The sequence below is a fragment of the Podarcis bocagei genome (genome assembly GCF_964188305.1).
Source record: "Podarcis bocagei genome assembly, chromosome: Z".
In the NCBI taxonomy this organism is placed as follows: Eukaryota; Metazoa; Chordata; class Lepidosauria; order Squamata; family Lacertidae; genus Podarcis; species Podarcis bocagei.
The window spans coordinates 14752876-14764938 of NC_138140.1; the positions used below are offsets into that span (position 1 = coordinate 14752876).

Below are 12063 nucleotides of genomic sequence, written 5' to 3' on the forward strand. Positions count from 1 at the left end.
TGATTTGTCAAAGATTCAGAGAAGTGCATAATCTGATAGACAGCTCTGTTCCAGTCTGTCGTTCCAATCTGGATATAAATCCAGGACCGGTGCATTAGTTCAGTTCACTTCAAGATGTGGACCAAATGAGTTCCCTCTCCATGCCTAGAAATGGTTGGGTGAGTCATGGCACAGGGCCTTTTCTGTAGGTGTGCCCTTCCTCAGGAAGTTTGTTTGGCTTGCTGTCATGTAGCCCTTGAGTGAATGGTCGATACGGTCATACCTCTTGTTACATTTGCTTCAGGTTAAATCTTTTCAGATTGTGTCCCGCGGCAACCTGGAAGTACTGGAAAGGGTTACTTCCGGGTTTTGTCGCTCGCGCATGCGCAGGAGCTCAAAATGACGTCATACGCATGCGCAGAAGCAGCGAATCACGACGCGCAGACACGGATTGCATTCTGCTCATGTTGCAAACGGGGCTCCAGAACGGATCCCGTTCGCAACTAGAGGTACCACTGTATGTAGTTTTGCAAGGGTTTGGGATTGTTTTAACATTAACCCTGCTGCAGCAGTTGGTTTGCTGCTGCTCTGGTTTCCCCCCCAAACGTGTGGTATTGTTGTGGGTTTTGTGGCAAATGTGTTTTCATCTTCTATTGTAAGCCATTTTGGCTCCTGAAGCTTAAAGGCAGGTTGTGAAGCTTCTTCTAAAGAGAGACATCCTGGAATGGCTGTCCAGACCAGGATGAGTGGCGGGACGAGTTCAAAGAATTGGTGTCCAATGATCTGGGATGGGACCGAGTGGGCTGGGCAGGGCCACATCTGGACCCGGAGAGGATATCAGAATGAGGACCCACCCAGATGCTTCCTGGTGCTTTTATCTTTTTCCCCTTTGTCACTGCGGCCTTCCAGTCGCTCTTGCCAGCAAGTCTGGCTGCAGGGGAAGACCTGAAGATGCTTTGGGCTTCAAGCCAGCACTGCCTCCTGTCCGGACACAAAAGACATGAGCACCAGCAAAAACAGCTCAGACCCAGCCCTCTTGGAGGAGTGTCCATTTGCTTGCCCAGTCTAAAGATACTTCTTGCTTGCCACGTTAGAGCAGGAGCCCTTTGGGGGGTGGATGTTGATGGTTAGAACAACAGCAGAGCTTGGTCCGCCATGCTTTACACCTGCTGCGCTTTGAACCTTAAAGGTTTTGGATGAAACCGCAGCCCCAGTGTCAAGTTCTTAGTCCAGTGAGAACCAGGGCAAAGTTGGAAATAAGCTGAAGTTGTCTTTAAACTGACTCTCAGATGGTATCATGGACGGACGGCTTTCAGGCCCTGCTGAAGAGACAGAAGTCGGACTGATTGGGAGCGAAGGCTTCATCGAGGTCCTGACAAAGAAGCAGCGGAGGTTGCTGGAGGAGGAGCGACGGAAAAAAGAGCAAGCAGCCCAGGTGAGCACCTGGGGGCAGGAGTGCCCCCTAAACCTAGGTATCCATTTTTAGCACATCCACACATGCCACATGTAAAGGCAGCTGTCTTAACAAACCAAGGTTTGGGTTTCATATCCTGGCATTATACATTCTAAATCAGGGGTGTGTGGGAACAACTTTTGCCTTCCAGGCATTTTGCAGAACTACAGCTCTCATCAGCTCCAGCAAGTGTGGCCAGTGGCCAAGGGTGGTGGGAAGTGCAGCTCAGCAACATCTGGAGGGCCGAAGGTTCCCTTCATCTGTTGTAAACCAAACTCTTTTGGGGGCCAGTAGGCACATTTGTAATTGTGAGAGAGTGCCATGGGCACTAGGAACAAAGTGGCTGGAACAATGTGTCTAATTCTGCTATACAATGCAATGAGGGCATATTAAAGAGAGGAGGGGGTTTCCCAGTACATGAGAAGGCTGCACTGGTGCAGACAGGAACTAAGGAGGAAGAGCAAACAGCCTCTGGTTGTACACTGCGGACATTTGAAGCAGTAGTTACTGAGACCTTTCTCAGGTGCCATAGGAGGTACTTACTGGTAGGCACTCTGGGTCCTTTGGGCACTTCATTGGCAACTCATTTTCTAAACCATCAGAAATGACAGGCAAGGACAACTTTGCCGCCACCACCAATCTTGGAGCAAAAGCTGGACAAAGCTGATCCTGTTTTTTCCCAGGCAAATCCCCATCCCAACCTGGAGACTTTATAGGAGAAAAGGGGCAACCATGTGTGGCCCTCCGGGGTGTTCCATGCAGCCCTTCCAAGGTCCTGCTGCCACTTTTACAGTGGGTGTTGTTGCCAAATCTGTGTCAGGCTCCTGCCTTGCCTGAAGATTGTGCTGTAGATTTGACTTCTCTGATGCCACTGTTTGCCAGTGTTCTAACAGATCTAGCCCACCACTGTTTCTTGTTTCCTGCCCCATGATGATGCTGTTGCAGATTAGGGTCTCTGCACAACTGCCTCTCTTCACCACCCCCTTGAGTTGGAAGAAAGAGGTTCATACTTTGGCCAGACAAAAATCAATGTTTTCTTGAGATTCTGTCTCTGGGTCAAAGCCTAGTGTTTCCCAGGAGTCCTGACGCCCTTGGGATTCCCTCGTTTCTCCCACAGGCTCCAGCCAAGGGCCGCGTCCTTCAGTCTCGTATCCCACCTCGCTTTGCCAAGAAACAGAGCAGCATGTGCCTTGAGCAAGGAGATGTTTCGGTTTCTGGAAACAGCCTGGGCACAGAGATCTGGGAGACCAACAGTCCAGGTGAGTCAGGTGTGTCTGGGTCAGGGTGGGGTGGGGGCCACATTCTCTTCCTGGATGTGCCAGTAGTTGGCATGGTCAGATGCAAAGGTATGGGTGGAGCAATGAATGCAAATTTTGCTTTTGTACAGTAGGCCAGTTTGTACACATGCGCTCTCGCGCTCTCTCTCTCTCTCTCTCTCTCTCACCCCCCCCTCCCTCTGTCCTCCATCCTGGCAAGCAAGAGGCATTGCCAGAGTTCAAGGACACGGTCCAGGCAGGGAGAAACGCACAAGGAGGATATGAAGTAGGACTGCTCAGGCATGTGGCCTGGGAAGAGTCCCAAGGGCCAGATAGAGAAGGCTGCATTTGGCCCCAGACCTGAGATTCACCATCCCTGTCTGGAGGCACTTGTGAGTTACTCAGTTTCCAGCAAACCCTGTAAACAATACTACCCTTTCTAGATTTTCTGGAAATGCATCAGATCCCAGGCAATCTCTGAAATGGAGCAGGGTAGGGAGAGAGAAATGGGGATGGTAGAAAGAGACGGAAAGGGGTGGTCCTGCTCACTTTTGGCTGTGAGCCTGCCAAACACTAGTATACCCAGCGCCTGGCAGATTACTGCTAAGGGAATGCAGCCACCCTTTCATCTATGAACCAAACTCAAAAGAAAACTCCTCTAAACATAAGATGGAAGTAGGGCCATAGCTCAGCGATAGAGCATCTGCTTTCCACGCAGAAGGTTCCAGGTTCTGTCTCCCATGGCATCTCCAGGTAGGGATGAAAGAAAGTCCTGCTTGAAATCCTGGAGAGATGCTCCTAGTCAGTGTAGGCAGCACTGAACCAGATGGACCAACAGTCTGAATCGATATAAGCCAGCTTCTTACGTTCCCATGCACAAAAGGTATCAGGTAAAACCAAATCCAGACTGCTGAAGCCCATCCGTTCCATACGATTAAAAGCCAGAGGATAGGATTTCCCCTTACTGTTTGAGTTTTATTCTGCTTCCCCAACATGCATGTTTGAGAAAAGGCGACATAAGTAACATGAGAAACAGCCCGGTAGGCCTCTCTGAAGCATCTTAACCCCCATTTATCTGCTCTTGCCACAGCACTCTCCGTTCAATCATCTGGCACGGATTCCTGGAGCAAACCTGTCAATGCCTTTACCAGTAACGAATCCAGCTCCACCGAGGTAAGTGCACCCAAGCCTTTCCTCTGTAAAGAGTGGAAGGGAGGGCGGGTGTCCAGTCCTGCCATCCAATGAAATGTAGGTTTGTAAAGAGGTGGGGATGCCTAGTGTAATAGAGGCTGAGCTGGTGTGGTCAGGAATTGAGCAGGAAGAGCAACCGCTGTTGTACACTGTGGATATGGTGATGACTTTGGCAAAGAGGCGTTAATTTTGGCGGTAGCCTCACGTTTCTTACGACTTGTAGCGGTATTGCTGGGAGAGGTTTTAACACTTTCCACGCTTTGCGCAGCAGGGATTTAAAGGCAGCCAGGGGGATAGTGGCATTGACCTGAGCGCTGAGTCGCGGGAATCCTCCGCCACTTCTTCCCAGCGCAGCTCTCCATATGGCACTCTCAAGCCTGAAGAGATGAGTGGAGGTGGCCTGGTGGACCCCAAAACGGACTGCCAGAAAGAGCAAGCACCAAAGCAGTCAGATAAAAAGGTAACATAGCTTAACTGCCACTGGCACCAGATGTGCTGTCTAGCATCTGGATCCAGCTGCTGGAAGTCAAGGGTGGTCTGGTTTTATCAGGCACATTCTGGAAACGGGGCTCAATAGGGCTGGAAGTCTTCTAGCTCAGTGTTGTCAACATTGGTTGGCAGCGGCTCTCCTGGGTTTAAGGCAGGGGACATTCTGAGCCTGACCTGGAGATGCTGGGAGCTGAATTTCCTTTCTTCCTTTAAATCAGAGCCTCTCTTGTTTCCCTGCTAAGGATTCAGAGCAAAGCCTGGGTCAGAGTAAGGACCACAAGCCGGGCCCAATTGGCAATGAGCGCTCCCTGAAAAACCGGAAAGGCTCTGAAGGAGCGGAACGCCTTGAAGGCAGCGTCCCCCCGGTCAATGGGGTGGAGATCCATGTGGATTCGGTCCTTCCTGTGCCTCCCATTGAATTTGGAGTAAACCCTAAAGTAAGGATTGCTTTTGCTTCTTCTTTTTCCGCCTGTTACAGTTTTGTGGGCTTAGGCCCCAAATACAGTGGTACCTCGCAAGACGAATGCCTCGCAAGACAAAAAACTCGCTAGACGAAAGGTTTTTCCGTTTTCGATTTGCCTCGCAAGACGAATTTCCCTATGGGCTTGCATCGCAAGACGAAAACGTCTCGCGACTTTGTTTCCTTTGTCTAAAAACAAAGACATGTTTTGTTTATAAAGTTAATTTATTTTCCCTTCAATTTTTGAACTGCTCTTTACAGTATGTGTGACTTTAAAGAGCAGTTAATAAACTGTTGTTGTACCAAATTTGGCTTTGTTTGGACTTTTTTTGACCATAGGAACGCATTAATTGATTTTCAATGCATTCCTATGGGATTTCGTGATTCGCAAGACGAAAAATTCGCTAGACCAGTGTTTCCCAACCGGTGTTCCGCGGCACACTAGTGTGCCGTGAGAAGTTGGCTGGTGTGCCGTGGGAGGGAGGCGGGCGAGTCGGGCGGTGAGAGGCGGCGGCGGCGAGGATCCGCGTCGAGCCGGGGGCGGCTCCGCGGTGGTGGTGCCGAGGTTTCTCTCTCCATTCTCCCCTCACACACACACACAGGAAATAACACAGGATCAGCTGACAGGACCCAGCCAATGGGGCGGCGGCGGGGCAGCGCGTGCAAAAGGGAGGAGCGCGAGACAGCGGACGAGGAGGAGGCCGGCATGTCCGGGCAGCAGCAGCAACAACAGCAGCAGCAACTCCCGGCGACGGCTCCTCAAGCCCCGGGCAACCCTACTCCCTCACCGGCCTCGGCCGCCCTCCTGCTCCCCCCGCCGCCGCCGGCCACCTCGGCCCCGCCGCCGCCCCCTCCGCCCGCTATCGCCGCCACCACCACAACAGCCGCCGCCGCCTCAGCTGCCGCCGTCCCTCAGTCCCTCGCTTTGCTGCCTCCTCCCCCCCCACCCCCAAAGCTTGGAGGTTCCCCGGCAAGGGGGAGGGAAAAATTTGAAAACTTTCACTTTCGTGCGTCCCTCCCGGCGTGACGCTGCGCGCTGACATCACGGGGCTGTAATGGTGGTGTGCCACGAGATTTTTTTCCTCAAACAAGTGTGCCTTTGCCCAAAAAAGGTTGGGAAACACTGCGCTAGACGACAAAACTTGCGGAACGAATTAATTTCGTCTTGTGGGGCACCACTGTAACTGAAGGACCGCCTTCATCCCTACCAACCTTCTTGGGTGTTAGCATCTGTTTGGGCAGGTGTGTATGTGTGCTCTCTCAGGCCACAGTCATGACATGCATTTAAAGCAGTATGATGCCACTTTAAACAGTCATGGCTTCCCCCAGAGGTGTAGATTGTTCAGGGTGACCAGAATTGTTAGGATGCCCCTATTCCCACCACAGAGTTGCCATTCCCAGGGTGGTTTAATAGTCAAATCCTCTTCCCAGGGAACTCTGTGAGTAGGGGTAGTCTGTGCATGAGATGAGGTGAAACCATTTGCCTCAAGCAGTGGATCCAGCCCCCATTGTTGCACCGCCGCCAGCTCCTCTGGGGCTTCCTGTGCCACTAACACAACAACAATGCCCTAACCACTGCCCCATCTATATCCTCACTGCTTCTGCTGCATTGTGGCAGCAGTGTGGGTGTTGCCAAAGATACAACTCCGGTGATGGGGCTAGTGACGGTAGTAGCGGGAGGGTGGGGGCAGAGTGGGGACCCAGACCTGCGGGGGGAGGCATTAGGGCATTTTGCCTACAGTGGCAACAGGTCTCAGGCAGACCGTATCTGTAAGGTGAATAAAGCATCTCCTAACAACACTCAACAGACTACACTTCCCAGGATTCTCTGGGGGAAGCCATGACAGCTAAAGTGGTATCCCAGTGCTTTAAATGTATGTTGCAGGTGGGGCCTAATTTTCAATACGGGCCCAAATCCCATTCTCACTCCCCCACCCCTTTCCCAGTGATAGGAGCTAATTTCCCTACTTCTTTCAACTCTTCATTTCTATGGGGAAAAGTTAAAGGAGGCACTGGAGGCTCTGCTAGGTTAGGGGGCTAACCTTGTCCCCTGTTAATCCTGACCATTAAAGTATCAAGCCAGCTGCCCCCTGTGTCATTCCTTCCCTGTCCTTCACATAGCCTCACTTTAGGGGGTTTGCATCTAGATTGGGCTGGGGAACCACAGCATTCCAGATGTCGTTGGACTACATTTCCAATTATCCCCTGATCCTTGGCCATGCTGGCTGGGAACCTGATGGGAGTTCAGCAACCATAAAAGGACTGTAAGTTCTGCACTAAAAAGTTGAGTACAGGATTATGTAGAAATTGCCTCTTTGCAGGATTCGGACTTCAGCCTACCCCCAGGACCGGCCTCCAGTACTGCAGCTAACTCGGTCACAAAGCTTCAGGACGCCCTGGCCAGCAATGTAAGTAGACCCGCCTTTTGCATTCCTTCCTATTGGCTTCCAGTCTGCCTATCAACCTGCCCAGGTGGGAAGATCATCTGCTGATGCCCTTCTTCAGATCCTGAAGGAGGCTGCTGCCATTGGAGGTGGATGATGACGAAGGAGGGGTCTTTTTGAACTACAGTACCCTCCTTTTGGAACTTCATCCCCAAAGAGGCCCCCCCAGCATCTATTTTGCAATCTTTTGTCACTAACTAAACCTCTTAATTATTCGCTCCATTCCTTTAGTGATTGTAGAGCTCAAGTCTTATTTTTTTAATTAGTGTCTCATGGGATTTTTTTTGTTTCTTTACTCTGATTGTATTTTATATCTCTAATGAAGCTTTTGTCGGCCCTGACTTCTTTTTTAAATAAGAAGATTGGTATGCAGTTTCTCCAGAATAAAAACAGAACCTGTTGTCTCTGTGTTTGTGTCTCTGCAGGCTGGGCTCACACAAACCCTCCCTGTGCTCCGAAGAGACCACCACCTTCCGCGGTGCATCGGCCTGAATCCCATGTCTTTCCCCACGACTGACCTCACTCTTAAAGTAAACATTGGGTTTAACGGGAGTGGGGCAGATAAGGGTACTTGCCATAGGGGCAGCTTAGAAAGAAACAACAGCCTTTCACATCCAGCAAGGGCGGGGAATTGTTTTCTAAGCCCATGGACCTCGGGAGCACGTAGTTAAACTATGGAATTCACATCCCATGAGCGATCTAGTGATGGTTCCCCACTTTAGATGGTTTTAAAACGGGTGGGGGAGAGAAGTTTATGAAGGAGAATTAGGCTGTCAGTAGTCAAGGTGGCAGTGTAGTTCATCCAGTATTGGAGGTGAGGTCAGCTTCTGAATACCAGTTGCAGGGGAAAGACCAGTGGGGCAACTACTGTTGTGCTTGTGAGCTCCTCCGAGGCATCTGATTGGTCGTTGTGGGATCTGGATGCTAGACATAATCGGTCTTGGCTCTGATCCATCAGGGCTCTTACCTACTTTTCCTTTGATCTATAAGGAAAGGTGTGCGTATTTTAATGAAAGTTGGAATTCAAGAAAGGGACTTCCAGTATTACACTTGGGGAGGTGGTGTGGGCTTCAGCACGGGAAGCTGTCTTACGTTGAGCTAGACAATTGGTCCGTCTACCTCAGCATTGTCTACACCAGTGATGGCCAAACTTGGCCCTCCAGCTGTTTTGGGACTACAATTTCCATCATCCCTGACCACAGGTCCTGTTAGCTAGGGATGATGGGAGTTGTAGGCCAAAAACAGCTGAAGGGCCAAGTTGGACCATCACTGGTGTACACTAACTGGTGGCAGCTATTGGGTCTTAAGCATGGTCTTCCTAAGACATACCTTGGATCAATCTAGTAATAGCCAGTGTTAATCTTGCTCCTGAGTAGACCTGTTGGAACTGAGAGAAGTTACTATCTTAGGCCCATTCATTTCAGCGGATCTGAGTAGAACTTAGTCAGTAACAACTCAGGATCTTCTAAATGCAGAGCACCTGCTGTTTCACGAAGCTTTCACACCTCATGAACAAGGACCCCCCCCCCATTCTTTTCCTAGTTGTAAACCCTGGCTATGGCTCCCTGGGGAACATTTTCTTTATTGTTTTTAGAAGGGCTGTGGGGTTCAGTGGCTATGCACCTGCTTTGCACCCGAAATGTCTTGGGTTGTTCTCAGTCTTGTCCTCTCTGCCCATGCAGATGGAATCAGCCCGCAAAGCTTGGGAAAACTCCCCCAGTCTCCCGGAACAGAGCTCTCCTGGGGGTGCTGGCTCCGGCATCCAACCTCCTGCTAGTGTTGGGGCTTCCAACGGCGTGAGCTACAGCTCCTTTGGTGGCGTTTCTGTACCGCCAATGCCTGTGGCATCCGTGGCACCATCTGCTTCGATCCCAGGTACACCGTTTGCTCTCCTTCCTCTCTGTTTGCCTGCTGGTCCCCTGCTTTTCCTTCCCTTCTAGAGGTGAAATAAAACGGGTCGTTGTTGACAGTTGTACCAGGTGTACTTACAAGTGACCTTAGCTTCTCACACAATGGTGCCTGCATATCCACAGAGGGACCCCTTCTCTTGGTCATGAAATGGTGAGGGTGGTTAACTTTTCAAAGAAGAAAAGTACATGGAGCTGGAGAAAGAGAGATGCTGTTTCCCACTTCATCTTTCATCTCCATGTGCTTCTCAAGGCTCAGATTAATTCTGTTGGATATGACTTGTACCCATTTATATAGCAAAGTGTGGTGGAGAACTGGCATTGTGTGTGTTTTCCCAGAAAAGCAAGGCATTCTGGGAGATCCCTTCTTGCATGCCCTCAGTCTCTGTGATGTTTTGCAATGGATCCTACTGAACCCTTTGCTGTATGAGCAAAGGGCATTTGAAGAGATCCTGTGGCTGAGAGACTCGAATCTTGTCTGTCACTGGACCAGCTTGTTTCTGCTACTATGCTGGGGATTATTTTAGGCAGAATTCATCTTCTCTTGAAAGATTTAAATTCTAATAAGTTTTTCCCACAATACAGTAAAATTACAGCTCTGAAAAATTAGAAAGAAGAAAACCAGGAGAAAAGAAAGGAACAATAGAAATAAAGAGAGGAAAGAAAAAAGAGAGATAAAATAAGAAAGGAAAATAAAAGAAACATTAGCAAAAAAAAAAGACAGAAGAACTTCCAATTTTCCACCTGCCGTTTACATAATAGAATAAAATATGACTATTTAAAACTTTCAATCCATGCAAACATCCATCTTCTCCACTTTGCGCTAAATAGTATTTCTTTTAAGTTAAGGTGTCTCAGAATCATTTGTTTCCTTTTCCCATGAAAAGTCCCAAGATATTTCCTAATTATTATTATTAATAAATGCTAACCATATTTTTTCTTTTAAATTTACCTCTATTAATTCCCACCACAGTTACTTCATATTGAATAACAATAATTTTTTTAATCCATTTCCATATTAAAGACTCCACTGTGATCACACATTGGGCCAATATTCCACTTTTGTTCCTCATTATATATCCTCTTGTTCATGTCCAGATCCATATGTTCAGTTGCATTCCCTGTTGTATTCCATTTCTTGTTGTATTTATGGTGGTATCCTGATCTCCTCCTCAAGGGCCTTCCACTTAATTGGTTTCAAATCTTTTCCCAGAGGTAGTAGCATAGCTGTTATCACAACATTCTCTGAATTTGCTCCAAATTGTGTGCAGAGTACTTTCTCTCTGCTAAAACTAAAAAAAAATACCAGGACTGAAGTCCCAAAGCTTTTCCCTCTGTCCACTCCATCAACACTTTTCCCTCTGTCCACTCCATCAACAATTTCTTCAAATCATTTGTGACTTTTATCTTTTACTTTCCCCAAAAATCCTTGTATGGAGGTCATTTCCTTTTCCACACGATTATCCATTTGATTATTTATTGATCCAGTTCTGCCAACTTTTCATCAATTTGTTCTGTGGCCTCTTCATATTTCTCATATCCATTTTCTACCTCATATTCCTCTAGCTTCTTTTTTCCCTTCATCATCTGGCTCATTTCCTTCATCAAATATTGAGCTGATCATTGTTAATTGTTCAGCCATCAATTGGCTGAACAAAACCAACAATCACTGGTTGAGCCCTATTGAATGCTTTTAATGTTTCTGATTATTAATGGCCATTCAATCCACCTAAATATATCCTCCTGCAAAACTACAATCTTGGGCTTCTCTGACTGTTATCTCAAAACAAAATCTTTTTCTCACAGCTATTGATAATTACTCTACTTTCATTTTCTTGAGTTTTTTAGTGCCAGGCGGGGGGCAAAAAAAGATACCGGAATTTCTGTAGTCTTGTTTTAATCTTTCTTGTCCACCGCAGATCAAGCTTTCTACTTTGCTTTAGACACTTAAACAGTTAATTTCCTTTCAGTTTTTCCAAAAACAGAAGGTGGTATTCAAAGATTTTCAGATTATAGATTTTCCCCAGCAGATGGAGGAGGGATCTCTCATTACAGTTCCCTTGTCCCAAACATTTTTTAAAGGGTTTTAAAAAGAGGGTGCAACTCTGTTACCTGTTTTCAATTGAATGTGTGGAGTTTGGGGATGATGGTGTTCTCTGCCTGCCAGCTCCCATCTGAGCTGCGAGGCATAGAGAAACTGCTTTGATCCAGATGTCCTGAGGTTAACTTTCTTTGATGACCACATCTCCTGAATGATTAATAGAGCCAGACTATCTGTCTGGCTATTATCTATCACCAAGTAATTATCTTCTGTCAGCCAGAGCTAGCAGAACGATCTCTGAATCACCATGCCTCTCTCCCAAAAACCAGGATTTTAATTTTATTAATACTTCAGAACACATCTATCTATAGACATACTATACCTGAGCCATATCCACCTAAGGAAGAGAGTGTTACCTAACTCAGTGTCTTTCTCTATCAACCACACCCAGTCTCCCCCAGAATTATTCTTTAAGAATTTGCTTTGATTCAGTTGCCCTGAATCAGTAGCCATTTACTAGGGATGCTTATTCAGAGCTTGAAATGACTGTTTACTTGCATTCACATGATGCATGAGCTTCATTTGCATCTTAAAAAACAAAAAGATCTTAGTTCATAAAATGGGAAATTGGGTTCTTAGTGTCAGTATATATAGTATGCAGTGTTGAGTTGATGGATTAGTCTAAACTATACCTTTTCCAAATATTTTTATTGAGCTTTTTTTTAAAAAGAGATTAGTTGTCACAATTGTCAATAAAGAATGCAGCTATGTGATTTATCAAGTTGAAAATAAAACATATGTGTGGTCTATAATTACTAAGATAGTTCCATGTTCAGATAGTTA

The 12063-nt window shown here is 47.5% G+C and overlaps 1 protein-coding gene across 13 annotated transcripts in view; it reads left to right on the forward strand.

Annotated features, from left to right (window-relative positions):
• The window catches only part of PRRC2B (proline rich coiled-coil 2B), a gene marked incomplete at its 3' end in the record, with an annotated part of 69453 nt that overhangs the window by 39674 nt on the left and 17716 nt on the right, over positions 1-12063 (forward strand). For 11 of the 13 annotated variants that reach the window (XM_081180059.1, XM_081180067.1, XM_081180066.1 and 8 more), the window contains exons 18-25: positions 1269-1414; positions 2550-2691; positions 3779-3861; positions 4148-4339; positions 4611-4805; positions 7150-7236; positions 7698-7802; positions 8955-9147. In XM_081180059.1, the coding sequence (XP_081036185.1) occupies positions 1269-1414; positions 2550-2691; positions 3779-3861; positions 4148-4339; positions 4611-4805; positions 7150-7236; positions 7698-7802; positions 8955-9147 (1143 nt within the window). The remainder of the gene's footprint in view (positions 1-1268; positions 1415-2549; positions 2692-3778; positions 3862-4147; positions 4340-4610; positions 4806-7149; positions 7237-7697; positions 7803-8954; positions 9148-12063) is intronic. The other 2 variants (XM_081180061.1, XM_081180060.1) reach the window with 1 other exon arrangement.